Source organism: Giraffa tippelskirchi, chromosome 4 (genome assembly GCF_054371585.1).
Source record: "Giraffa tippelskirchi isolate mGirTip1 chromosome 4, T2T-mGirTip1v1.2.pri, whole genome shotgun sequence".
In the NCBI taxonomy this organism is placed as follows: Eukaryota; Metazoa; Chordata; class Mammalia; order Artiodactyla; family Giraffidae; genus Giraffa; species Giraffa tippelskirchi.
Window position 1 is genome coordinate 155,265,966 of NC_137278.1, and position 27,758 is coordinate 155,293,723.

General features: G+C 47.8%; 3 protein-coding genes across 52 annotated transcripts in view; 1 reads left to right on the top strand and 2 right to left on the bottom strand.

Annotated features, from left to right (window-relative positions):
- Positions 1 to 2,128: 2,128 nt before the first annotated feature.
- On the bottom strand, positions 2,129 to 3,434 carry INHBE (inhibin subunit beta E). Its single transcript, XM_081588257.1, has 2 exons — positions 3,137 to 3,434; positions 2,129 to 2,886 (listed from the first exon to the last, which is right to left on the bottom strand). The coding sequence occupies exons 1-2, from the start codon at positions 3,432 to 3,434 to the stop codon at positions 2,129 to 2,131; spliced, it is 1,056 nt and encodes a 351-aa protein (XP_081444383.1).
- Positions 3,435 to 7,005: 3,571 nt separating this feature from the next.
- INHBC (inhibin subunit beta C) lies at positions 7,006 to 21,775 on the bottom strand. The gene is made up of 2 exons (XM_081594398.1): positions 18,589 to 21,775; positions 7,006 to 9,033 (listed from the first exon to the last, which is right to left on the bottom strand). The coding sequence occupies exons 1-2, from the start codon at positions 18,899 to 18,901 to the stop codon at positions 8,288 to 8,290; spliced, it is 1,059 nt and encodes a 352-aa protein (XP_081450524.1). The 5' UTR covers positions 18,902 to 21,775; the 3' UTR covers positions 7,006 to 8,287.
- R3HDM2 (R3H domain containing 2) overlaps positions 12,813 to 27,758 on the top strand; it is a 170,046-nt gene continuing 155,100 nt past the window's right edge. For 49 of the 50 annotated variants that reach the window (XM_081594345.1, XM_081594341.1, XM_081594347.1 and 46 more), the window contains exon 1: positions 25,455 to 25,749. The gene's annotated coding sequence lies outside the window, so the exon portion shown is untranslated. Of the gene's footprint in view, positions 13,341 to 25,454; positions 25,750 to 27,758 lie in introns of those variants that run through there. The other variant, XM_081594354.1, reaches the window with a different exon arrangement.

Consider the following 27,758-nt stretch of genomic DNA (forward strand, 5'->3'; position numbering starts at 1 on the left):
GAGGTCCTGAATCAGAGCCAGAAAAAACAAATTGAGAAATAGGTTGGGGGGCGGAGGGAATGACCAAAAAACTCACCCGGGAAAAAGAATATTGGAAGTAGGGTCGTCGACTTGAGTTGGTGCTAACTGAGTATTCCACCATCCTGTAGTTTTTCTACCGGCCTCACCCTTTGGATCGAACATGAGAGGGTTGGGACAGGGTTGGGATGGAAACAAGATTGGGACAGAGTTGGGTTGGGAGCCCTGGGCGGAAGGTAAGGGGTCCAGGCAGTATAAAAGGGAGGAGCAGCGGCTGCGGCACTGAGTGTAGGGCAGGGTTGTGTTCACAAGATTACTAAGAAACTCTGAGACGGAAGCTCTGTTCCCCGAGAACTCCTGTTTTTCTTCACCTCGAAGTTCTGGAGGCTGGGGCCACCTCTGCACCTCTATACTGCCCACACTCTCGAGGCTCAGCAAAGATGCCTGCTCCCTCTGCTGGTCCTTCTGGCACATGACACCTTATCCGAGTCTGATTGGAGGCAGAGGAGAATGGGGGAGGCTTAGATCCCCCCACCAAAGCCCCTGGGAGCCCATTGAGGGGTTATATAAGCCCAAAGAAACAGAGGGGTACACTGGCAGAGGCTCCTACTGCAGAGTCTGATAGGGGAGTGCCCTGTCTTTAGCACTTGTGTTGCCATGGTTACTGGATGCAAGGGAAGGGGCAGCTATTTTAGTCTCTCTGACTTTTCTTTAGGAGAAAGGGGAGAAGACATGGGTGGGGGAAAGGAGGCTCTTTCTTTTCCATCACCCCTCAGATAGACCTCCCACATCTTAGTTCTGCTTCCAAGAACCACCCCTCCTTGGATTTGGAGGGTCAATTAGTTAACTGTTCAGTCTGAGGGTCAAGGGGAAAGGTGAAACTAGGGAGAGGTCTGAGGCCTGACAAATATATGTAGTAACTGGGAGGACAGATAAGGAGCCCTATTTTAACCTCCCTCCCCCACATGACTTTGACCCAGACACCAGTTAAACCCAGAGGGTCAGGCAAGATCAATGATGACTGGAGGAGGGACCATGCAATGTTCCTTCCAGTGGAGTTCTTTCAGAGTACACTGCTTTCTCCTCCCCATCCAAGACACTAGATCAGCGATTCTCAAACAATTTGCTTTCAATACCCCTTTACACTCTTAAAAATTATTGAGATTTTGTTTGTGTGTTTATATCAACTTACCATGCTAGACATTAAAACTGAAAAAAAAAAGTTGTAACCCAAGAATACACTAGCACACGTCCCATTAACAAAGATGTCAGAAAGATGACGTAATCACATGTCCTATAGCTTCTGGAAAACTCCACTGTAGCTATTGAGATATTGAAAATGAAAAGGCAAGTACCATCTTAGTTTTATTGTGAAAATAGTTTTGACCATGTGAAAGGGTCTCAGGGACTTCCTGGGAGTTCCCAGGCCACACTCTGAGAACCATTGTTTGGACCATCATCTCAGCCCTTCATGATTCACACTTGTTGATGTTTTTTCTTCATTTTTATTAGGAAAGTATAAACATTTGCCTCCTCGATGGGTCCTACCCCAGAGAAAAACCAGAAAACTTTTCAGGCTTAGCACCGCTCTCTCTGGTCTCCCATTTCTGGGGCTTTCCTAAATACCTCCCCTTAGCCCCTTGCCCAGGTCCCTGTTCAGCCTCCCTTCTAGCACTTCCACAGACTCTACCCTTGGCCAGACTGTCTCCCCCATCCCAAGGTTGCTGGGCCCTTGGTTGCTTCTTCCTTCCCTTGCTTGAGGACTTTCTCTTCTCTGGAGAGACTAAATGATTTTTCTCTGCCCTCTCCTTCCCACACTCCCTCCCATCTTCTCGGACAGTTTAGTGTAGGAACTCACACTTTCCGGATAGACCCTTTATAGGATACACTTTCCCCATCTCCCTCACATATCAACCAGCCTGAAATGGGCCAGAGACTGGACACAAAAGTGCCCATTTGGGTCTCAGAGGGATCAATCAATTCAGTCATATTGCCAGATGACCCATGGGGTGGAGGTGTGGGTCAGGAACCTGATGCCTCCAGCCACAGAGGCCCTCTGCCTGGGGACCCGTAGGTTGATCTCTTCACTCCAGACCCCCAGGTCCTCTTGCTAGCTGCAGCCACAGGCCTCTACCACCATATCCGGCACATCTGTCTTGACCACATTGCCATCACGGTCAAGGTAGAGGAGAGAGAGAGGCCTTCGGGCAGTAGGGACACAGCAGGAAGTACCCAAGGGCCAAGGGTTGTTGGCCTTGAGGAGGCTGAAGACAGCGGAATGGAAGGAGGCGGCAATGCCAGGGCTGCCGGCCAGGTGGGGGGGACACTGGCCACTGCAGTAATTCAGCTGGTACCCCTCGGGTTGCAGGATCCAATCCCGCCATCCCAGCTCCTGGAAGTCTACATAATGATCTCGCCGACAGCATAAGGGGGTTGCGGGCTCACAGCTGGGGGTCCTCCTCCTGGCCCGGCCTGCTCCAGGCAATTTGGGCCGGGTCTTAAGTTCCAGGAAGGGCCGCTGCTCTCCCGCTGTGTCCAGGAGCTGCCGAGGCTGTGGGGCAATGGTGCAGTTACCTTCTAAGGGACTGCAGTCCAGTCGGAGTTTCAAGACACCAGACTCTTCACAGTTCAAGCCGCTAGAGGGCAGAGTCAGGGCGTGCCAGCCTGGGGTTGTCAACTGGTGCTCAGCCAGAAGGACACGGGACCCTCGGCCTCTCCTCCTGCCCCCCCGTCGGAAAATCCTCAAGGAAAGAGGGCCAGGAAGGGTGGGGAGCACATGCAGCCAGAGGCGAGCATGATACAGGTGGTGGGACCGAGGAGTGGACAGGTGGAAGGTGAGCGTGGAGCTGCAGGTGGTGGTGGAGGAGTCTGCCAGAAAGATGGAGAAGGGATTGGAGAATGTGAGCGGAGGTGATGCTGTCCCCTGAGACTCCCAAGAGCCCTGTCCGCCGCTCTCCCCAACTCCCACCTTCAGAAGAAGCAGGGACTCCGAGGCCAGTCCGGCTCCAGTTCCTCCTCTTCCTTCCACACCTGGCTCTCTCTGCTCCTACTATCATTGTCAAGCTCCCCTTCTGCCTCCCCGCCCTGTCAGCTCTCTGCTTGTCTCTCCCTCACCCACCTGTGAGGGCAGCAAAGCTGATAACCTGCTCCCCATTCGCTGGAACCACTCTTCCCCGCTGCAGTCTCCGGAGGGCTCTGGCGAGCACCGCCTGGGGTGGAGGATGAGTCATCCGGGGACGACTGGTCAGCTGTAGTCCCTCGAGGATTTGCTGCTTGGCCAGCTGGAGGACCAGAGCTCGCTCTAGTTGGGGTGCCAGTGTGGGGCCCCCACAAGAGGGACATGCAGACCCTGCCACCTGTGCCCACACCAGTGCCCACAGCAGCACCAGCTGGAGCTGGACATTGGGGAGCCCCATGGTTCTGGTGAACAGCCCAGGGTCAGGTCCGGGGCCTCAGAGGACCGTTGCTCCTCCTATTGAGTCTGGCTGTGTGGAGGCCAATGAGGAGGGCACGGCAGCTGCAGCTACCAGTGCCACACCTACCCTTGGCCAAGGGTAGAGCCACCTGTCTTCTGTTGCCTGGAACTCAGGAAGGCAGATGGTCCAATGGATAGCAATGTTCAGTGCAGTCTGCCAGTTCGACCCTCACAGCTCATGTCTGGCTACTGACCGGGGCCTCTCTGGAGCCAGCAGCCTGGGCTCCTTCACCTAGTGGTCAGCAGGCAGACCTACCCTCTGAGCCCCAGGATTGGCCAGCTGTGCTGCCCATCAGGCCCCTGCCGTGGGTGGAGGTTCCCCCCTGGAGCTCAGGTTTCACCATCTGGCCCTGGTCACGGAGCTTGAGGTAGAGGTGGGGGGGGGAGGTGGGGGGCGATGTGGACACGCATGATGCAAGAAGGAGGAGGATTTCACAGGCTCAATCCCCAAGGTCTGGGGCTCGGGGGAGGGAGCTCCATGTGAGCAAGGTGGGAAGGTCACTTCCCCCCATACCTCCAGTCTGTCTAGCTCCTGGCCTTCACTGTTGGAGCAGTTTCCATGAGGCAGCTGGGAATCCCAGTGGTTATTTTTCTGGGCTAGGAGAACTCAGTTCTTCTATTTCTAGCAATGGGGCTGGGACAGGGGTGAGAGGCCGGGGGGCCGGCAGTAGGAATGGAGCCCTCTTGCCCAGGCCAAGGTGGCAGTGTCATGGGGCACAGAAGTTACCTCCTGACCTTGCCTATGCTGGCTGCCCAGAGTCCAGTTGGACCGCAGCACAACGTGGACGAGGGCTGGAGCCTGGACGGGGGATGGCATGTCACTGTGATGTCTGGGGAAACCTGGAGAGGTGGGGGTGGTGGTGATGCAATATTACATCAGGGCAGAGTCCATCAAGGATGGCAGAAGGGCATGAGACTTGGAAGGGCCTGTCCCAGACACTGGTTCTCTTTCAGGGGACTCTAAGAGCTGCCTAGATTTGGGGTATCCTAGGAGTGGTGCCAGCCTCAGTTAATGCTGGTGGGACATGGAAGATTTATGGGCTTTTAAGAACAAAACATGGCCAGTATAGCAACCTGAGTCCCAACTTCAGCCTTCCTTATCACACTCCTCACTGCCTTTAAATGGGAGGACCAAGGCCTCATGTCATCAGCCTTTCTCCTTACACCCCAGTCTCTTCAAGAAACTGAGAGGAAGTGAGTATGTTTTGGGAAATGGACCCCTATTCCAGTTTGTTAATCTCCCGGCTATTCAGCCATCAGGGACTGTCAAGATAGACTGCTAGATTCTGGCACAGGGGAAGAGAGGCAGCGCTTTGGGGGCCGGGACTCAGTACTGCCAGTGTCCACCACGTGGCAGTGCTGAGCCACTGGACAGCAGAGGGCTTAGCACTGACCAGCTTCCCAGGGAAGGGGCTGCTCTGGGATGTGGAGAAATTCAGAGGGCTTGCTTCCCCACCTCTCCCTCTGGGGACCCTGCCTCTACGCCAGAAGAAGCTGGTGCCTCAGCTCTCTCCGCTTGCTGCTGCCAGAAAGCCGAGGCTGTCATCAGGACCACATCCTTGCTACCTTCAGTTTGGTTTTGGACCTCATTACTGACACGTGGCAATGGAGGGCAGTGATGGGTGCCACGCTACAGCACCTATGGTGGAGAGGGGGCCGATGAGACTTTTATACCCTCTCTCCACCCTGCCTTTCTCCCTAGATCTTGGGTCATATTCAAGTCTCTCTGTCCAAGGCTCTCCCCAGCTCCCAGCGCCCTCTCAGTTGGTCAAGCTTGTGAGTGACAACCCTCTCTACCCCCTGGGGTCTGAACCCTAGAACTACAAAACCGAGGTTTCTGCCTGTGGCACTGTCTCCGGGGGCTAACCTGTGGGTGAGCCTGAGTCAAGGGAGCATCCAGTAGTGACTGGAGGAGTCACCAACCCCATTCCTCCCCTGCCCTCTCTGTCAGGTGCCCCCAATTTCCAGCTCTTCTTACCCTCTTGCTGCTGTGCATGGCCTGCCCCTACCTCCCCAGTGACACTTACGTCAGAACCCAGCTATAAATATGCTCTTAGCATCTTAGTCACTTTTCCCAAGTAGTGCTCCCAGGTTATAAATACCCCAGCCATCTGCCTCACAGGCCCGCCCTACCACCAACCTGGCTGGGGGCTGGGGGGTAGCGACAGGCTTGAGAGTGGGTGAGGAAGTAGAAGGAGCCTGAGTGAGTATCTTGCCCTACAGAGAAAAGCCTGAGGAGCCTAGTGTCAGGGGCCAGGGAGCGCTGGAAGAAAAGGTTGGGAAGAGGACAATTCCACTCTTTCTTTGTCAAAAGCAGAGCCAAAAAAGAGAAGAAATAATACTGATTCCTGTTACATTTAGTTTATTTTAAGATTTGCTATTTTGTTCATCTTGGATATTTTTGCATTGATTTTTTTAAAATATTGCATTAAAATATTATTTATCTTGACTGATGGAATTTTTGACATCCCCTTAAAATTCTGTCTCCAAGGCAAGTACCTCACTTCACCTCACCTTAGTCTTGACCCTGGGGACTGAAGCTATAGTTGGAAGGAGGGCGGTTAGATCTGGGAGGGGCTGGATTTGGGGTGGGAGACAGTGGTGGAAGAGGGTAGCTGAGCACCAGAAGGCTTCCTTAGAGTCTCTCCTTAGGTGAAGATCTTATAAAGTCAAAGGACAGAGAACTTCTGAGCGAGTAAGCATTTGCTCACGAAGCCCGCAGTTCAGATTTGCCTTTTTCCAATAAGTCTCTTTTAGCCTTTCTCCTTTAGGGTGCCTTTTCCAGGGACCTCAGACCTGGATAGGAGGGGGTTATATGCTGAACAAACACAGACATCACGTTTCCCAAAGGACACATGGGTTTTGCACAATCTCGGCCTTGGGTTGCAGACAATATCGACCCCATGGTTCAGGGCTGTCCAGCTAAGGGCGGGGAGATGGTGGGGAAAGAGGGCAAAGGTCTGGAGAGTACCCAGTCTCAGAGCAAATGCCTCCCCCTCCTCTCCCCGGAGAAGGCAATGGCACCCCACTCCAGTACTCTTGCCTGGAAAATCCCATGGATGGAGGAGCCTGGTAGGCTGCAGTCCATGGGGTCACTAGGAGTCTGACACGACTGAGCGACTTCACTTTCACTTTTCACTTTCATGCATTGGAGAAGGAAATTGCAACCCACTCCAGTGTTCTTGCCTGGAGACTCTCACGGATGGTGGAGCCTGGTGGGCTGCCGTCTATGGGGTCACGCAGAGTCGGACATGACTGAAGTGACTTAGCAGCAGCAGCAGCTCCTCTCCCCAGACCTTCCTTTTCTTCTCCCTGTCCCACTCAAGTGGCCTTTGGCCAGTTCTATCTCCCAGACAGGACTCCTGGCTGGAGCCCTGAGGATCAGTGAAGGAAGGATGCCTTGTCTCTGCCTCCCACCATGTGTGTGCCCACAGGTTGTCACCTACTTGCTGGTTGAACAGTGATCTGTCTCATCTCTCGGAGCGAGGACAGAGGGAGGAGAAGAGCAGGTAAAGCCCAGGTCTTTATTAGCTGGAAGACCAGTGAAGATGGTACTAGGAAGTAGGACGGGGCCTAAGAAAGGAGGCAGCCTGGGGGAGGAGGAGTCATGATGTGTGGGACAGACATAAAGTTCAGCCCTAAGGGGACAGTGAGGAGAGAAAAGTGGGCAAGTCAGGCAGGCTCTGTGTCATCGGAGTTACCAATCAGGGTCCTGGTAGGAAATAAAAGACCCACTCAGCTGTCTATGTTTGCATCACTAAGAAAACTCAATGAAAGACATCTTTTCAGAGGTATGGGCAGGGTTAAGGGAACTGAGGAGGGATGCTGAAGCACCCAGGAACTAGCAAAATGCAGATCAAAGGCTAAGAGGAGACAGAGGCCAGCATGTTTCTTATTCCTCTCCCTCCTCCTAGATTCCATGGTTCTGTGTGACTGTGGCTGTGTCCATATCCCTACAACTCCTGTCCAGCTTCCCACTCCCTCCACAGCTCCAGCTCTGCCCAAGTTCTGGTATCCCTGCTTCCACGCTCTTGGCTTGTAAGAGCTTTCCATTCTTGCTAGTTTGCTAGGCCAGTCAAACTCAGAAGGGAGCCAGAGGCCGAAGGAACTCAGGTGAGTCAGCCCCCAAGGGTACAGAGCCAAATGGAGAAGGACAAAGAGTGAATGAAGGCATGCCAATCTCTTGAGGACCAGGAGGGACACGCAGACCCTGCCACCTGTGCCCACACCAGTGCCCTGGTGGTTTTAGCAACCTACTGGGCAAGTCGGAAGAAAAAGGGCTCAAGACATAGAGAGGATGTAATGTTTGGTGAATCTAAGGGAGGGACTCGCTGGAGATCCAGAAAAGCAGGGAAAGGGGCTGGCCAACTCATCCTGCAGTTGGGGATGTGCAGTAGTAAGGGCAGGGAGGCACAGTGGATTGTGGGTGGGATTGCAGTTGGGCTGTGGGTGTCTGTCTGGGACTCAGATGGCACTGCTCATGGTTGGAGATGGATCAGAGTCCCTGGCGTGGCGGTTGAGCACATGGGGCTTGCTGAATGGACTCTGCCCTAAGAAAGGGGCTGGTCATTATGAAGATGGTACCGTGCTCTCCTTAGATCACAGTGACCCTCCCTAGATGAAGGTCTCCTCACATCAAAGTGGGGATAATTCCCCCAAGTTGCTCAGGAAGAGGGTGTCCATCTTCTGGACAGAGGCAGTCAGAGGGCCACACCCTACTATCAAGGAAGAGCACTTCCGTCAGGGCATGTTTGCCTGTCCCCCCTCCCCCCAGCTGCCTGTACCACACACCGACTAACTGCACCCACAGGCCTCTACCACCATGTCAGGTATGTCAGTCTTGACAATGTTGCTGTCCCTATCATAGTAGAGCAGAGAGAGGGGGCGCCGGATGGTGGGCACGCAGCATGAACCCCCTCTGGTGGTGCCTGCAGCTGTGTTGATCTTGAGAAGATTGAGCACTGAGGTGTGAAAGGAGGCGGCAATGCCAGGCATGCCTGCCACGTGCAGGGGGCACTGCCCTGTGCAGAAGTTCATCGCATAGCCCTCAGGCTGGATGATCCAGTCATGCCATCCAATCTCTCGGAAGTCCACAAAGAACTCTTGTCGACAGCACATCCTGGACCTGTCCTGGCAGTCGATACCTCGACGGCGAACCCGGTGCTTGCCCCCGACTCTCACTCGAGCTGTCACGAAAGGCCTATGTGCAGCCCCAGCCAGGATGACTGGGCTCCAGGCCACCTGTCCTTCAGGGGCCAGCTCCAGGGCCAGGTGCCCCTGGCTACAGGCAGTCTGAGCTTCAGGCCCCAGGAGAAGCTGATGCCAACCACTGTCATCTACTTCCAGCAGGTGCTGAGTGGCCAAGGTGAGGTTGGTGTCACCTGGGCTGAGCTCAAGGACCCTCACCTTCAGAGTGCAGGTGGTATTGGGAGGGAGCTGCACAAAGAACATGAGGCTGGCCTGCTGGACCTCCAAGCCGCCAGCTGAGCTGTCAGAGGAGAAGTGGAAATCCAGACGAGTCTGGGTGGTGTTGCAGAGGCCTGTGGACACAAGAAATCCCGGTCATTGTGGCCTTCCGAGTGTCAGTTCTACCTGCTACCTCCCTGTGCGTTCCTTCTCAACCACAGTCCTGGCATTAAGGACCCTTTCCTTCTTAAAAATCTCTTCTCACAACTCTCTTAGGATCCTTCCTTAATTTTCTTTACTGGCTTTTCTTTCTCTGACCATCCCTCCAGTGCAAGAGTTCTTTGATCTGTCTTTGACCTTCATTTCCTCTTTTTTTTTTTTTTACCCTATTTCCCCAACCAGGGATTGAGCTTGCCCACCCCCCCTGCAGTGGAAGCTCGGAGTCTTAACCACTGCTGCTGCTGCTGCTAAGTCGCTTCAGTTGTGTCTGACTCTGTGCGACCCCATAGACGGCAGCCCACCAGGCTCCACCGTCCGTGAGATTCTCCAGGCAAGAACACTGGAGTGGGTTGCCATTTCCTTCTCCAATGCATGAAAGTGAAAAGTGACAGTGAAGTCGCTCAGTCATGTTCGACTCTTCACGACCCCTTGGACTGCAGCCTACCAGGCTCCTCCGTCCATGGAATTTTCCAGGCAAGAGTACTGGAGTGGGTTGCCATTGCCTTCTCCACTGGACCCCCAGGAAAGTCCCATTTCCTCTTACTCTACACTGAGGGGAGCTCTGACCCACAGTCGTGGGCAGCCAACACAAATCTTAGGCTGGTGATTCCCGAATCTGTCAGTCCAGTCCAGACCATTTTGCACCTTGGGAATCACCAAGTTTCAGGCCTAAACTTCTAACTGCTTAATTTTTCTACATTCTGTGAAAATATAGAAATCATTATTTTCCTCCCTATATACCTCTCTTTCTGTTCTTAGAATTGGTGGCACCATTACTTTGCTTATCATCTTTAAAAACCCTAAGATCACCTCCCTTATTCTCCACATCCAGTTCCTCACCAGAGTGGTACCACTGACTGGATAGGGACTTACCTGGCTGTCCAGTGGTTAAGACTCCATGCTTCTAGTGCAAGGAGCGTGGGTTCAATTCCTGGTCAAGGAACTAGGATCCCACACGCTGTGTAGCTCGACGGAAAAAAAATGGCTCTGCATTTCTTCCTGTATCTATTACTGTTGCCCAATTTCCCCTCTTCATCTCTCACCTGACCCACTGAAACACATTAATTGGATTTCTGTTCCCTCCACTCCTGCTCTTATCAGGATCACTAACACCTTCCACGTTGCCATATCCAGATGGTTTCATCTCTATATTCGTCTTACCTGAACTTCAAGCAGGTGTTTGACACAGTTGACCATTCCCTCCTTCTGGAAATATTGCCTTCTCTTGGCTTTCATGACTCTGGCTACTCTATCTTGGTCTCTTTGGCTGACAGCTCCTCTTCCTCTGCCTGACCTCTGAATGTTGGAGGTCCTCAGCTCCCTTCTCTTCTCTATCTGTACTCTCTCCCAGAAAGATCTCATCAATTCCCTTGGCTTTCAATTTCACCTATAGGCTGATAACTCCCCAGATATCTATGTCTGTGGCCCTGACCTCTCCCTGAGCCTCAGGCTTGTATATCCAGCCTCAGACCTGATATTCCACTAGGATATCCAATGCTATCTCAAACTTTTCAAGTTCAGAGAAGAACTCTAGGTTTATCCTCCCCAAACCCCAACTCAAAACCTGTTCCTTCTTCAATCTTCCCTTTCGCTACAAAGGTATTGCTTAAACCAAAGTCTTGCTTGCCCTCTTTCCCTTCTTTGAAATTATCTGCAGACCTGTCAACTCTATCTCCAGTTTGTAATCTCACTTAACCCCACCTCCTCTACCATACATTAGTTCAACCCACAATCATCTTTTTCTTGAACTATGGCAATAGCTTGCCAAGTGGTTGGTTCACTCTTGCCCACAAAACCATTCTTAACACATTAGCCAGAGTAATTTTTTTTTTTTTCTGGCTGTATTATGTGTCATGTGGGATCTCAGTTCCCTAACCAGGGATCGAACTCACACCTACTGCAGTTGAAGCATGGAGTCTTAACCACTGGACCACCAAGGAAGTCCCAGAGTAATTTTTTTATAGCATAAATCTGATCAGCTTAATCCTCTCAGCTTAAAACCCTTCAAAGGCTTCCCATTGCTATTTGAATAAAATCTAAAGCCCTTAATAGGGACTTCCCTGGTGGTCCTGTGGTTAAGAATCCACCTTCCAATGCAAAGGAGTTCAATCTCTGATCCTTGGGGAACTAAGATCTCACATGCTGTGGTGTAGCTAAGCCCTAGTGCCACAACTAGAGAAGCCCAGTCACCACAAGGAAGAGCCTACACACTCCAATGAAGACTCAGAACAGCGAAAAGTAGAATAAATAACCCCCTTAACATTCTTGCCTAGAGAAATCCATAGACAGAGGAGCCTGGTGGGCTATAGTCCATGGAGACTCAGAGTCAGACATAACTGAAGCAACTTAGCACACACACAGCATAGAAAACCTGTATGATTAGGCATTCTGCCACTTAATGACTGTATTCTACCTATACTGTTTTTTTTTTCTGTTTCTTGAACGCTTACGAAGCTTGGACCCACCTCATGACCTTTGCACTTGCTATTTCCCCTGCCTGGAATGTCTTCCCAAGAATGTTGAATGACTGGCTCCTTTTTGCCATTCAGTTCAAATTCACTTCTTTAGAGGGGCTTCCCTGACTGACCTAGCTAAAACAGCCTTCAACTTTACCCTCATCTCTTTAATACACCATCCTGTAGGCTGCCATCTATGGGGTCGCACAGAGTCTGACACGACTGAAGCAACTTAGCAGCAGCAGCAGCAGCATAGCCACTGTTGCTCTCTGTAATCATCTTGGCTTTTTTGTTCATTTGTTGACTATATGCTTCTCCTTCCCTCTTCTTCCCCCATCCTCACTCCCAGCCAGAATGTAAACTCCACAAAGGTACAGATTGTGTCTGTGTGGCTCACCACTGTATCCCAAGCACCTGGTACATAATAGGCATTCAGTGAACACTTTTTGATGGCTTTTCATTCTTTTTTTTCTTAATTCATTTGTTTTGAATGGACCATTTTTAAAGTCCATTTTGAATTTGTTACAACATAGCTTCTGTTTTATGCTTTGGTTTTTTTGGCCACGAGGCATGTGGGATCTTAATTCCCTGACCAGGGATTGAATCCCCGCCTCCTGTGTTGAAAGGTAAAGTCTTAACCACCGGACTGCTGGCGAAGTCAGGTCTTGCATTCTTATTTTATGCTGATATCCGAAGTATTTTCCAAAAGGCTAGATCATAAAATTCATAGTTTAAAAAAACTTATTGATGAATACACCTCTTTTAGGAGGCAATTAAATGCCATTATGCTTTGGCCTTAGTGACCCTTTTTTATTTATTTTAAGTAAAGAATGCTTTATTGTGGGAATGTCACTGATACGCTCATGGGCATAAAAGAGCAGAAACTAAAATTCAACTAGACTTGGTGCGAATTGTAAAGCCTGGAATATGGTTGTTCTAGACAGCTCTGAAATTCTACAAGATCTCAGTCATCTCAGTCTCCCTATGTAAGCCTACTTCCTTTTTCTCTTTCTGTGGATCTACCTCTTTTGCCTCCCTGTGAGCTTCCTCAGGTCCCTAAATGGTGGCCCCAGCTCCTGAGTCTACAGAACTTTTAACTTAGCTCTTCCTAGCTAAGTGACCTGATTCTTCAGTGTTCTAATTCCAAAATCCTAAGAGAAGAGTCTGATTGGCCCAGCTAACCTTTTCTTGTTAGGTCACCAAGCACTCTTACCTTTTAGAACCTTGTAAGTCACCCCAGTTATGGCAGGAAGACACAGAACCAGCAGGCACCGTGGTAGACTTTTACATTGTTGACCATCAGTGAACAATACCTCCCAATATTCACGGTTTTGTGCAATCCCTTCCCATATCAATTCTGGGCTTGGCACGTGACTTGGTTTGGCCAATGAGAGATAGGCAAGCACGGTGCAAGCAGATGCTTAATAAGTACTTACACTTTGAGGCTTTTTCTTCTTGGAAGGAAACCTTTATTTTAAATTGCTTTTTTTCATTGGCCGCATATGGGACCTTAGTTCCCTGACTGGTTAGTGAACCGGTGCTCCCTGTATTGGAGGTGTGGAGTCTTAACCACTGGACTGCCAGAGGAGTCCAGGAAACCTCTCAATGCTTTAAAGAAACTTGGGCTAGACCACTGAATGATGAGGAGCCATGTGGAGAGAGACTTCAGAAGATCAGAGGCCATCCTAGAGATTTCAGCCCCATCTGAGAACGCAATTGCTTGAGTGACCTCAGTGATCCCACATCAAGTGAAAGAACTGTCCAGAGTAAGTCCAGTCAAACTACAAAATCACAGAAAATAATTTTTTTTTTTTGCTTTAAGCCTTAATGTTTGAGCTGATCTGCTACATTAATGGATAACTAAAACAGAAATAAGTATCCGAAGTGGGGTACACCATAGCAAAGGCTTAAAATATGCAGTACTGGCTTAGGGACTGGGGGGCAGACAAGGGATGGAAGGACAGCAGGGAAACTGTTAGTGAAGGCAGGAAGGACAGTGAGGAAATCGCTGTTGGAAGCTAGAGAAAGGGGAACCTGTGTTATGTATTGGCTATCGTCTCTGGTAACTTGGAAGCTAGAAATGGTATCTAACAAAGTTGTGAATTTAGCTAAAGATATTTCCAGGCAGAATGTTGAAAGTGCCAATTGGCTTATTTTAGCTGCCTATGATAAGGCATCTCAAGAGTGAGATGAACTAAAAAAGGAACTGTTCAATGTTCAAGCAGAATTTAGAGAAAAACTTTCCAACAGGACTTGTTAGATTGAACAATAAAATATTTTTTTCATTCCTCAACTTTGTCTGGCAAAAGGTTCTCAAACTAAGAAATAGTCTCAGGGCAAAAATCAACCCCAGGACACTGCAGGTAAAACATGGCTTCAGAGTTATGATCAAAACAGTAAAGGGTAAGCTCTAAGACCTTTTGTTAGGATCTAACATCTTTGTTAAGAAATTTTTTTTTTTTGTCACACTGGTTCCCTAGCCAGGGATGGAACCAGTGCTCCTGCAGTGGAAGCACGGAGTCTTAATCACTGGGCCACTGGGGAAGTTCAAAGATCTAAAATGTAAGATGTTTTTCTGTAGATTCTCTCAACTAGACAGAAGGGCTTCTAAGAACCTTATCCCCCAACACCCTGACTTGTAACCTAAAGACAGGCATCTGTCTTGATAGAATGGAGTGCCTTTTGTCTGACTGAGTAGACTATAATTTATTATTTAGAAGGCTCACAGAGTGTTAAAGAGAATTTTAATAGTGAAAGCAGCACCAATTTGGACTAAAAGAGATAGAGATGACTCAGAATGAAAACAAATCTCCAGGCCCCCAACTTTTTTGGGCAGATGCAGGCTGAGAAAACTACTCAGCTGCAAACACAGGCCACTTTTTATTTAAAAGGAAAGACATCTGGGGCTGGCACTAAGGGTTGAGAGAGCAGATCTAGAAGCCTAGGAGAGCAATGGTGGGCTCTTCTTAAGAAAATCACAGAAAAAGGCCTTAATCAAAGAAATTCCAGACTTAGGGTAGAATTTTCACGGACAAGTGACTGCACTGCATCTTCCTCCCCTGTATCCCATTTTGAACAGGAGTGTCTATTATGGTTATTCTATTCCTGTCTTAGCATTGTATGTTAGGTATGTGGGAAGCAGATAACTTGAATTTTTAGGTCAAAGGCAGTGTTGTGCTGGTAAATATTTAACAACTGGATTCCAGATTGGGGGGAAAAGGTGCTGATTAATAGCATTAGCCAATTTCTGCGGAATACATTCTCCTATACTGGCCAATTTCAGACTACCAATGTGATACCACTGGATGCACAGTTGGCAGATGTTCACCATCAAGCCTCAAGAGCCAGTCTGAGCCAATGTCAGGATACCAATGGAGATTTTTCCCCTGGTTTCTCCAGGGCCCCAAGCTCTTTCTCTTTGTACCTCCAGCAAGAACAATTCTCAGATCTTCTCTTCCACACAATGGTGGAGATGATAGCTTAAATTGGAATGAAAACTTTAAACTAAAATATTTAAATGTAAAAGATAGGATCCAGGGATCAGTTATTCTCACCTCCAAAGTTCATTTTGGGCCACACCCCCTCCATCTTGAATGTTGTATTCATTCATTGATTAGCAAATATGAAAAGTATATAGACTTTAAAGTCAGAGAGAACTGTGTTTGAATTCTGCCCTTCGTAGGCTATATGACCTTGGCCATGTAAATTATCTTCTTCGAGTTTCAGTTGCTGCATTCTTAAGATGGAAATGATAAAATGTTAGTCGCTCTTTGTGACCCCATGGACTGTAGCCTGCCAGGCTCCTCTGTCCGTGGAATTCTCCAGGCTAGAATACTGGAGTGGGTTGCCATTTCCTTCTCCAGGGGATCTTCCCGACCCAGAGATTGAACCTGGGTGTCTGGCATTGCAGGCAGATTCTTTACCGTCTGAGTGACCAGGGAATGATAAAGTCTACTTTATGTAAGGATTAACTGAGAGGAGGCAAGTACAATAAATACTTGGTAATGGTCATTACTGCCGCAATGTGCCAGGAACTGGGCTAAGCATCAGGGATACAAAGGTGAAAAAAAGCCAACCAGGAGGCACAGTGGTAAAGAATCCACCTGCCAATGCAGGAGACATGGATTTGACCCGTGATCTGGGAAGATCCCACATGTGAGGAGCAACTAACCCCATCAGACACAATTACTGAGCCCACACTTTGGAGCCCACGAACCACAACTACTGAGCTCAAGTGCTGCAACCACTGAAGCCTTCATGCCTAGAGCCTGTGCTCTGCAACAAGAGAAGCCACAGCAATGAGAAGCCTGTGCACAGCAATGAAGACCCAGTACAACAAAAAATAAAATAAATATTAAAAAATGAATTACTAAGGCTTAGTTGCAGATAGGATGGTAACAGCAATAAATAATAATAAAAACAACCAAGATTGTGGTGTTCAAAGGACTCATGGTTTCATGGCCACTGTCCACTTTGCGTTTATCCACTTCAAACTACCTTCAACTCCAAATTCAGTCCGTTTCTTCAGATTTTTACTCGTGTTTTTCCATTTAGGATGTTGGTTACCATTTTTTACCCATTGAAGTCAAACTTCCTGTACACTCTAGCCTATTTGTAAACTTCTGAAAGACTTCCTTGTCCTGTCAGGTCCCAGTGACTGACTTCTGGCCATCAAGTGTTTGTATCCTCATCCAGCATTAATTTCATTCTACCTTGTATTCTAAGTAATTTATTCCTAGCAGTAACAATTAAACTCTTCATGAGCAGGAGCTGAGTCTTCTAAGTTCCCTCCCACCTTCTCCTTTCTTGAAAGAAAGTGAAAGTGTTAGTCGCTCAGTCGTGTCCACCTCTTTGCAACGCCATGGACTGTAGTCTGCCAGGCTCCTCTGTCTGTGGGTTTCTCCAGGCAAGAATACTGGGGTGGGTTGCCATTCCCTTCTTCAGGGGATCTTCCTGACCCAGCGATTGAACCTGGGTCTCCTGCATTGCAGGCAGATTCTTTACTGTTTGAGCCACCGGGGAAGCCCATCCTTTCTAAGTACATTAATTAGTTCACTTAATTCTCTCAACTATCCTCTCATTATCTCTGTTTTGCAAATGAGAAAACTATCAACAACTCAGGACGTATATTAATAAGTGGCTGAGCCGGAATTTGAGCCCAGTTTATCTGGCTCCAGAGTTTGTGTTCTTAATTATGAGCAGAAACCCTTTTTTGAGCTGGAATAGGGTCTCATTCATCACTGGGGACTCTAGACATGGTCAAACTGACCTACAGAATGGTTTGGTTGTTTGCCAAGCATCTACTCTGTTTGCAAGAAGCAGAGTGGTATAACGGTCAAGGTCAAGGATTTGAGACCCAGGCTGTCTGGTTCTACCACTTACTGGTCATATGACCTTGAGCTAGCTACTCAACCTCTTTGAGCCTCAGTTTCATCACTTCTAAAATACAGACAATAGTGTTTGCCTACCTGACTTGTGAGGCTCTCAAGGAGCTAGTATCTGTAAAAGGCTTAGAACACTGTAAACATTACATGTGTGCATCTTTAGTCGCTTCAGTCACATCTGACTCTTTGCGACCCTATGGATTGTAGCCTGCCAGGTTTCTCTGTCCATAGGATTCTCCAGGCAAGAATACTGGAGTGGGTTGCCATGCCCTCCTCCAGGGGATCTTCACGACCCAGGGATCGAACCCAAGTCTTGTGTGTCTCCTGCATTGCAGGCAGGTTCTTTACCGCTGAGCCATCGGGGAAGCCCAAATATTGTGTAAGTGTTAGTTATTTCTACTATATACTATTCTCTGGTGATAATGTGAGGAATAAATGACAGTTCCTGAACTCAAGGGGTTGAATTCTATGGGAAGAAAGACTTCATAGAAAACCTGGAAACAGGCAATTCCACAAGGAAGGTCCAGTTTCCGAGGGAGGGTATCGGGGCCACAAGAGAGGGAGCCCTTCGGCCTTGAGTCAGGGTGGGTGTTTTCAGGATAGGGGTGCTGGATCTTGAAGGGAGTAGATGCTGACCAAAGGAAAGGGACAAGAATTGGGAAGGGCCTTCTAAACCTTAGACAAAACTTACAAGAAGCTCAGAGGCAAGAGAGATCACTTGTTTATGTTCTGTTTCTCAGATCCTGTCTCTGAATTCTTTTTTTTTTTTTTGCCCCACCTTGAGGCTTCTGAGATCTTAGTTCCTCAACCAGGGATTAACCTGGGCCCTCAGCCATGAGGGTGCAGAGTCCTAAACCACTGGCATGCATGCTCAGTCACGTCCCACTTTTTGTGACCCCATGGACTGCAGCCCGCCCGCCAGGCTCTTCCATCCATGAATTTTCCAGGCAAGAAAAATGGAGTGGGTTGCCATTTCCTATTCCAAAGAATGGAGTACCAAAGAATTCCCCTGTCTCTGAATTCTTGATATTCTCTCTAGCTGCCCACTAAATTCTCTACCCCCACCCCTGTTCTTTATCTATCCTTTAAATATCTTTCTGAGCCCCATTTTGACCCTGTTCTGATGTGGGGACCCAAGGTAATCAAGGCAAGAGGACAGGAGTCGGTGGAGTGAAATTGTTATCGGAGTGTTTCACTTTTCTACCTTTTACCCAAATGAGGTATCTGAGGGGGACAGGGTACAGAGAGGCTGGATCCTGGGGCCAGAGGAGGGACAGACTCTCCAGTTCCCAGACCCTGAGTCCAGGCTCAGGGAGTGGTTGGGCTCACATCACAGCTTGTGGAAGTGTGTGGTGCCTGCAGAGAGAGCAACCAGGGGAGATAGGGATAGGCAGTCTCAAAGAGAAGTGAAAGGTACCCACTTCTCAGGTGCCCATTGGTCAAGTCTAAACTATAAAGGAGCACTCGGGTGGGTGGGGATTGGGAACCTGGGATTAGGAGACTATAGGCTGTGAGGGGCCAGAGTTGGGATGGTTTTAGGGAGAAAGTCAGAGGTTAGATATCGGGGAGGAAACTTTTCGTTTCCTGAGGAGATCGAGTTTGGGGGAAGATCTACAGGCCAAGAACCCACCTGTCTCGGCAAAGCTGATGATCTCATACTCCTGTCCCCCATCGGCTTCCGGAAGCGTCCCCTGTGGGGGCCCGTGGAGGCGCTGCAGGGCAGCCCGCAGAGCAACTCGGGACACAGGCTGGCCCAGGGTGGGGCGCTGGCTGAGGTGCAGCTTGTCCAAGATGCTCCTCTTGGCCAGGTTAAGCAGCAGCTCCCGGTGGCTCTCCACGTCCAAGGCAGGCTCCCCGCATGCTAGACACTGTCTGTCAGCTCTGGGAGTGGCCACCATGGCTGCAGCCAGGACCAGGAAGGCCAGGAACAAGGAGCAGATCATCGCCAAGGGGCCTCCTTGAGCTATGCACCTGAGATAGAGCTGCAACCCCGGGGTTCAAGGTCTCAACAGCTGTGGTCTCGGCTCCTTCCCACTGGCCGCCGGGGGCCCCGGAAGGAGAGTGTGTCCAGCTGGCATGACTCCTGGTTGTAGGGGGTAGAGCAGTCAAATGTCCAACTTGAGAGATGAAGTCAGTTACAGGTAGAACCTGGCAGAAGCCACATAGTCAACGAAAGTACAGAGTGGGGGATGTGAGGCGAGGTTGGTTGGGTTGTCCCTCAGCCAACTTTGGGAGAGAGTGGGTTACCCGTGTGAGCTGCCAGGCCTGGGGACAAAGGTCAGAGATGAAATTCCTCTTCGGATTGATGGCCTTGCTCGGAAGCCTGGCAGTAAGGGGTGGGAGTGGGGTGTGGAGATCAGAGGTTTAAAGATAGAATGTTAAAACATGACTTTCAAACGTGAGGGGGTCATTGGCAGGACACTGTAGGTCATTGTCATGTAGGTTGTTAGAGTTCATTTTCCCCTGCCTGGTCCTTCTCAAAGCCCTACCGCCCTTTCCTCCCTCCCAGAGGCTCACAGTCCAGACTCCTTTGTAGTCCTGGGTTGGGTTTTGCCCTGTGGGACTCAAAATCACATCCAGTCTGAAGGTTAAAGAAGGGGAAGGGAACTATTCTAGCCAGGTCTTCTGGGTCCTCAGAGGGAGGTCTGAAGTGGAGAAGGAGCTTGAGATCTAGATTTCCTCAGACTTGGAGGTTTCTCTTCTTTAGGAAAATACATTCTGAGATTTCTCAGAACTCCTGGTGTTCTACCCCAAATGTTCTGAGTAGCAGGTGTCCAAGGACAAGTCTCTGCATTCACAGCCGGGATTTACGTGGCAGGGGTGGGCAGGTGGAGTTAGGAATATAGGTTTTTAAGCCAGATGGCCTGGGTTAAAATTCTGTCTCTTCCTTTTATAAGCTGTATGACTGTGGGCAAGCAACTTGACCTCTCTTACTTCAATTTCTTCATCAGAGAAATGGGAAAAATGATTATTCATAATTCCAAAATCCAAAAAACCTTGTAATCCATACTACTTTGGAGGTAGTTCATATGGCAGCTAAACCTGACCTGAAGAGAAGTGTGGTTACTTGTGGTCTTTTAAAAACTCATACTGGAGACTATTTATACATTTTTACTCCAGAAACATTATTTGATTATGGGTGATATACAATATATGTACCATTTTTCTTTTCTATTTTTATTTTTTGTCCATGTACCCCATGGCTTGTGGGATTTTAGGTCCCGGACTAGGGATTGAACCTGTGCTCTTGGTAGTGCACATGCAGAGTCTTAATCACTGGACTGCCAGGGAATTCCCCATTTTACCTTTCTGAAACCTGAAATTTCCTGAACTCTGAAACATGTCTGGCCCTATGGATTTTGAATATTGAATTACAAATCTTTAATGATTTTCTGAGAGTTTTGACATTTAAATAATTTTATAAAGTACTTACACCGGCTGGCACAGAATAAGTGCTTAATTAAAGTTGGGTTTTTTTTTTTTTTTGGCTTAAAACAACAGAAATTTATTCTTGCAAGGTCTGAAAGACAGAAATCCAAAATCTGGATAGTTGTTGTTTGGTCACTAAGCCATTTCTGACTCTTTGTGATCTCATGTAATGTAGCCTGCCAGGTTCCTGTCCGTGGGATTTCTCAGGCAAAAATAGTGGAGTGGATTGCCATTTCCATCTTCATAAAGTTTTTTTTGTTGTTGTTGTTAATAATTTATTTGACTGCACCAGGGTGTTTTTGTTTCATTTTTTTGGTCACCTTTTGTGTCATGTGGGATCATAGTTCCCCCACCAGGGATCGAACCCATGCCCCCTGCATTGGAAGCACAAAGTCTTAGCCACTGGACCACCAGGGAAGTCCCTTAATTAAAGTTTATTATTATTCTTGCTACATACTTTTTTTAATATGACATTTTAACTTTGCATAGGGTAAAGTTTTTTAAAAATTTTATTTATTTTTGGCTGTGCTGCATTGCTGCGTGGGGGCTTTCTCTAGTTGTGGTGCGTGGGCTTCTCTTGGTGCAGCACACGGGCTCTAGAGCACAGGCGTAGAAGTTGTGGCACATGATCTTAGTTGTTCCATAGCATGTGGAATCTTCCCGGACCAGAGATCAAAACTGTGTCCTCTGCATTGGCAGGCAGATTCTTAACCGCTAGACCACCAGGGAAGTCCACTACACAGATTTGTTTGTAGGCCGGAGTACCCTCACCTCTAGATGTGCTGAAGAAATTTTGCCAATATTTGCCCTCTTGGACCCTGCTTTCTTAGATGCCATGCCCCCAATCACCATCTGTGGTGCAGTCACTTAACAAGTCATCTCTGCTGCCATTATATTCTTAGCACTGAACACAGGACCTATTATATAGGTGGTTAAAACACTTATTGGATGAATAAATGCTAGTACACAGGCTGGTTATCAGAAATCACACTTGACTGAACTTTTGTGTGTCACAGTTTCTTAGCTCTTCAACAGGGGCTCATCTTTTCTTTCTTCTTTTTTTTTCTTTTGCCATAAAGTGTATGGGAATTTAGTTTTCCGATCAGGAATGCAACCTTCACCCCCCGCATTGAAGCACACAGTCTGAACCACTGGACTGCCGGGGAAGTCCCTCTTCTTTTTTTTTTCATACCTCTGATAGAAGTAGATTTATTATTTAGTTTCTAGTATAGGTTCATTTATTTATAAAATAAGGGTTTTATTGAATTTTAACAAAAAATTCACATAACAAAAAATTTACCCTCTAAAGTATATAATTCAGCAGTTTTTAGTACACTCACAGAGTTCTGCAAAAATCACCGTTATCTGATTTGAGAATCATTTCATCATTCCCCAAAGAAACCCTGTACCTATTAGTAGTCATTTTCTAGTAATCGTCCAACCTACAGGAATTGATCTTATATCTGACTTTTAATATTCCTATTTTCATTCTTGGATATAACCTTACCTGGAGGTTGGGAGAAATAGTTACATTGCTATTTGTTTCATGTCTTAACTACATTATGTACTTCCCAGACCCTCTCAGACTCTAAGATGATTTCAACTGCTTCTCTTCTCTTTGACAAACAGTTAGGAAATAAGAGGTTAGCAAAAGCAGGAGAAACAGAGCAGAGTTTCTCTTAGGGGTGGATGCTTCATGTTTCTGCCTTAGCTGTTCTTCAATTACTGTATTTGCCCCTAAAAGACCCTACTGATTCACTCTGCATTACGACACACAGATCCTTTGAAACCTACCCTTTTCAGTTACATTTCTTTTTTTAAAATTTTATTTTATTATTAAAGTATAATTGCTTTACAATATTGTGTTAGTTTCTGCTGTACAACAAAGTGAATCAGCTATATGTATACATACATCCCCTCCTTCTTGAGTCTCTCCCAACCCATCTCACCACTCTAGGGCATTACAGAGTACTGACCTGAGCTCCCTGTGCTATACAGCAGCTTCCCCCTGTTTTATATATGGTAGTGCATATATGTCAATGCTATTCTCCCAGTTCACCCTACCTTCCCCTCTCCCTCACCGTGTCCAGTTGCATTTCTAACAGTGTAGTGATTAAGAGCAGTTTATGAAGATAAAATGTCTCAGTTCGAAATCTGGGACTTTGTTGCCCCAGGGTTCCTTATCTTTTCTTTTTTTCTTTTAACTAGAGTTTTTTTTTTTTTCTCTTTATTTATTTTTGGCTGTGCCGGGTCTTCATTGCTTTTGGGAAGGCTTTCTCTAGTTGTGGAGAGCAGGAGCTACTCTTCGTTGCAGTGCACAGGCTTCTCACTGCAATGGCTTCTCTTGCTGTGGAGCACAGGCTCAGCAGCTGTGATACATGGGCTTAGTTGCTCCATGACATGTGGAATTTTCCTGGACCAGGGATCGAACTGGTGTCTCCTGCACTGGCAGGCAGATTCTTACCCATTACACCACCAGGGAAGCCCAGGGTTCCTTCTCTTATAAATGAGTACAAGGGCAATACCTACTGTTTTAAGTATTAAATTGAAATAACAGATGTAGAATGCTACATATCCTATACTCCATGTGCATATATTGTTGTTGTTTAGTTGCCTTAGTCCCTAAGTTGTGTCCGATTCTTTTGCAACCCCATGGATTGTAGCCCACCAGGCTCCTCTGACCGTGGGATTTCCCAGGCAAGAATACTGGAGTGGATTGCCATTTCCTTCTCCAGGGGATCTTCCCGAACCAGGGATAGAACCTGCATCTCCTGCATATGTCTCCTGCATTGGCAGACAGATTCTTTACCACTGAACCACCAGGGAAGCCCTATATACATACATACATAACACTAATACAAATATTAGTTATTATTTCCTCCTGGCCGTCACTGCCTCCTGCCTCCAGCTTGAAAACCTAGAAATTGCTGATTTTTGAACGAAAGGAGAATTTCTTATCTTTACAACATTGTTGGTTATCCATTGTCTCTCTGATGAACTCTAACTTATATTCTTCAAGGTTAGCTGAAATTTCACCTTTAGCATCTCTGTAGCTTATTTGATCTCTCTTAAGTCTAAGAACTAAACGGTCCTTCATGTGTTTCCACAGCACATTGAACACCTCTCTATTATAGCACATGTTTGTTGTTGTTCTTTAGTCTCTAAGTCATGTCTGACCCTTTGCAACCCTATGGACTGTAGCCCACCAGGCTCCTCTGTCCATGGGATTTCCCAGGCAAGAACATGCAAATGGGTTGCCATGTCCTCCTCTAGGGGATCTTCCTGATCTAATGCATCTCCTGCATTGGCAGATGGGTTCTTTACCACTGAGCCACCAGAGAAGCTCCATATATATGTGTGTGTGTGTATGTGTATATATATATATATATATATATATATATATATATACACATACAGTGTGGTATATATACATACACATACATATAATATTAATACAAATATTAGCTGTTTGTCTCTTACATCTCCTGCATTGACAGGTGGGTTCTTTACCACTAGCACCACTACATAATACATATTTAATGACTGAATTCTATCCATGTACGACTACAATGCTTTGAGGGAGTTAGTCAAGAAATGATGCAAATACATGTCAGTTCAGTTCAGTCGCTCAGTCGTGTCCGACTCTTTGCGACCCCATGAATTGCAGCACGCCAGGCCTCTCTGTCCATCACCAACTCCCGGAGTCTACCCAAACCCATGTCCATCGAGTCGGTGATGCCATCCAACCATCTCATCCTCTGTCGTCCCCTTCTCCTCCCACCCCCAATCCTACACAAATACATGTAATCAGTAACTAAACTGATTCTGCCTAGGATGGACAGTGTGGGGGAAGTTGCAAATTTAAGATGATCTTTTAAAAAAGAATTGTGTGTTAAAGGGTGGTGGTGTGAAGCAGCGATTTTAAACAGGAAGGACTTAAACCTACTTTTAGTTCAGTTCAGTTCAGTCGTCCAGTCATATCTGACTCTGCAACCCCGTGGACTGCAGCACACCAGGCCTCCCTGTCCATCACCAACTCACAGAGTTTACTAAAACTTATGTCCATTGAGTCGGTGATGCCATCCAACCATCTCATCCTCTGTCGTCCCCTTCTCCTCCTGCCTTCAATCTTTCCCAGCATTGGGGTCTTTTCAAATGACTCAGTTCTTCACATCAGGTGGCCAAAGTATTGGAGTTTCAGCTTCAGCATCAGTCCTTCCAATGAACACCCAGGACTGATCTCCTTTAGGATGGACTGGATGGATCTCCTTGCAATCCAAGGGACTCTCAAGAGTCTTCTTCAACACCACAGTTCAAAAGCATCAATTCTTCGGTACTCAGCTTTCTTCACCGTCCAACTCTCACATCCATCCATGACCACTGGAAAAACCATAGCCTTGACTAGACGGACCTTTGTTGGCAAAGTAATGTCTCTGCTTTTTAATATGCTATCTAGGTTGGTCATAACTTTCTTTCCAAGGAGTAAGTGTCTTTTAATTTCATGGCTGCAGTCACCATCTGCAGTGATTTTAGAGCCCAGAAAAATAAAGTCAGCCACTGTTTCCTCATCTATTTGCCATGAAGTGATGGCATGAAACCTACTTTATATAGAGTTAAATTTTTACATCAGGGAAAAAATGGACATTTACCTACTACATGATCTTTATCCATTTATACTACAAGTATCTACTTCAAATATGCTGTTTGGGGACCAGGAGTTACAGTCCTAGGTGAAAGGCTATTTTGAAAGTCCTCTGTAAACTTAAAGATTTCAGTTATTAGTATCATGTTTAAATTAAGTGTGACTCGGACAGGCTTGATGTGTTTCAGGTGAACTAAAGGGCGCAGTGGATGTGGATTGGCGGCTGAAGACATAGGTAACGCAGCGGAAGCGACAGAGTGAGAGCGTGAGTGAGCGCGCCGGGTAGGTGGGTGAACACGCGGCGCAGGGGGTGGGGTCTGCAGGCCTGGAGACAGGCACACAGGAAGCACAGAAGCGCCGGGCGCAGGACGCGGTGACGACTACGCCGGACGTGGTGACGTAGGGCGCAGGCCGCAGCGGGGGGCGGACTCTGGGCCTTTCTTCCCCTTCTGATTTTCCCCCTCCCCCCTTTTCTCCCTTTCCGGGTTTGGTTTCCCCCTTTTCTCCCCCTCTCCCCTTCCTTCCCAAGCCCCTTTCCCCTCCCCCGCCCCAGTCCCCCCCTGCTCCCCCGCCCTGGGCCCTGGGGAAACCCCCGCTGAGAAGAGCCCGCCCCCAGAAGCGCGCCGCCGCCGGCCGTCGGGGCCGAGCCGCAGCCGAGCGGCCGTGGGCCCGGGCGGCGGGCGGAGACGCTGGCGCCCTCCCCGCTACGGCCCGCGTGAGGTGAGGCCACCTCCGGGCCGAGGGGGCGGGCGACGCGGGCAGCCCGTGGGGAGGGGGCGTGGCGGCCGCGCGGGCGGGCGGGCGGGCAGGCGGAGGCCCCCTGGCCTGGGTTCCCCGCGCTGCTGCTGCCCGGACCCGCGGGCGGTGGGTCGACCCGAGCCTCCGGTGAAGGACGGCCCGGAGGCAAGAGACCCCCCGTGTGTGTACCGGGAGCGCAGGCGAGAAACGAGGGGCGCGGGGCGGGGAGTGGGGGGGCTGGCGCCACCTGTGGCCTGTGCGGTGGGACCTAAAAACTTACGCCCTTGTGCTCCAGGGTGACTAGTCCCATGTGTTTCTTGGATCTCCGTTTTTCTTCGAGCCTTGGAGAAATGGGAGGGAAAGGTGTTGGAGTGTTTCAGATCTTGTTGGTGCCCGAGTTTATTAGAGGAACAGAGATTTGAGTTGGAACATACAAGGAGGTGTTTCGGAGCTTAAAAGTTGGGCCTACGTTTCATTTGCAGTTGCAGCTAACTCCTGAGGCTTTGAAAACTCTTCTCGGTTTTGATTACCTCTGGAGCCTCAAATTGCAACATTTGTGACCATTAACCTAGAAACTCCACAAAGTATTTATTCATTCAAAATGAATTGTTCTTGGGTAATGATTAAAAATGACCGAATAACAGTCCCAGAGGTTCATTAAACCAGAGACCGGTGTGGAAAAATTTAAATTCAGCTCTCAGTTGGATGGATGTCCTTTTATATATTTTTTCCAAATAGACTTAACTAACATTGAGAAGCTTGAGCCCTCTGTTGTTGGTAGGCAACATGGTGACTGGTGGAGGGAGGTGACAGGTTCCACTTAAGGACTTGCACAAATGCCTAACCTTTTTTTTTTTCAATTGTATTTTTGGATAGTCAGATTGACATTTGAATCAGTTGCTTGTGCTCCTCTTTCTTCTTAATGCTTTTTTTCCCCCCTCTCCTTTTATTTCTCTTATCTCCCCGCCCCAAAGAGTCTGGGGCATCAAGACTAAAATGGCTTAAATAGTGGTAGTAAGTGGTAGTCAATTCAGTTCACTTTTAGTTGTATTTTTCCTCCCCTTCACAGTTCTCCACAGGGCTGAGAGAACGGAGAACCTTTCTTGAGGGTCTGATGAACTCGCAGCAAAAATTGTATTACTAATTTTCACTGACAGTTAATACTTGTTATTACAAGTGTTATTTTCAGTGTTTAAATTCCAGTTTAGTGTCTACTATATGATTTACACTGTAGAGCTTCAGTTTTAAAACAAAATTTTAAAAACTTGCGCATGTAAGAATCGGATGCCTGATTTTTTTTAATCGAAAGGAGTCTGAAGAGGAGATGGCCTCCTTCCTGTATGAGAATAAAACCCAGAGACTTTACAGTCGTCTTTAAAGTCCAAGATCTGTAGCAGCCTTACCTGCTGCCCCCTTCTCCCGCTCAGCAGCAAACGAACGCACTGTTCCTTGAGCACTTCAGGCACATCTGACTCAGCAGCTGTGCCAGTGAGACTTCCTGGATCACCTTTTTCTTACAAAGCTGCATAACCCTGTATCCTCACTTTCTTTAGGTCTTTACTTAAAAGTCGCTCTAACAGTGACGTTTCCTAGACTATCTAAATTGCAAAGCCCTTCCTCCACATACAGTTACATAACTTTCTATCCCACTTTGCTTTAATTTCCTCCTTACTCATCAACAGATAACATACTATATATGTTTAATCTCACCCTTTAGAAAATAAGCTTCATGAGGTTTAGATAATCTTTTATCAGTTGCTGTATCCTCAGCTCTTAGCATAGCCCTTGACATGCAGCAGGTGCTCAACAAATTTGATTGACTAGATAAAGAAGTTTTATTCTTGAATTCTCTCATTGTCATAAATGAGAGACATGGATTTCCACTAGGCTTTTATAAGATATTTATTGGAAGAACTTGAGTGTTTTTTCTGTCAGTTCTTGCCACGTTTCTGTTTTGACAGAAGTCTTGTGCTTTCAGGTCTTTAAGTGAA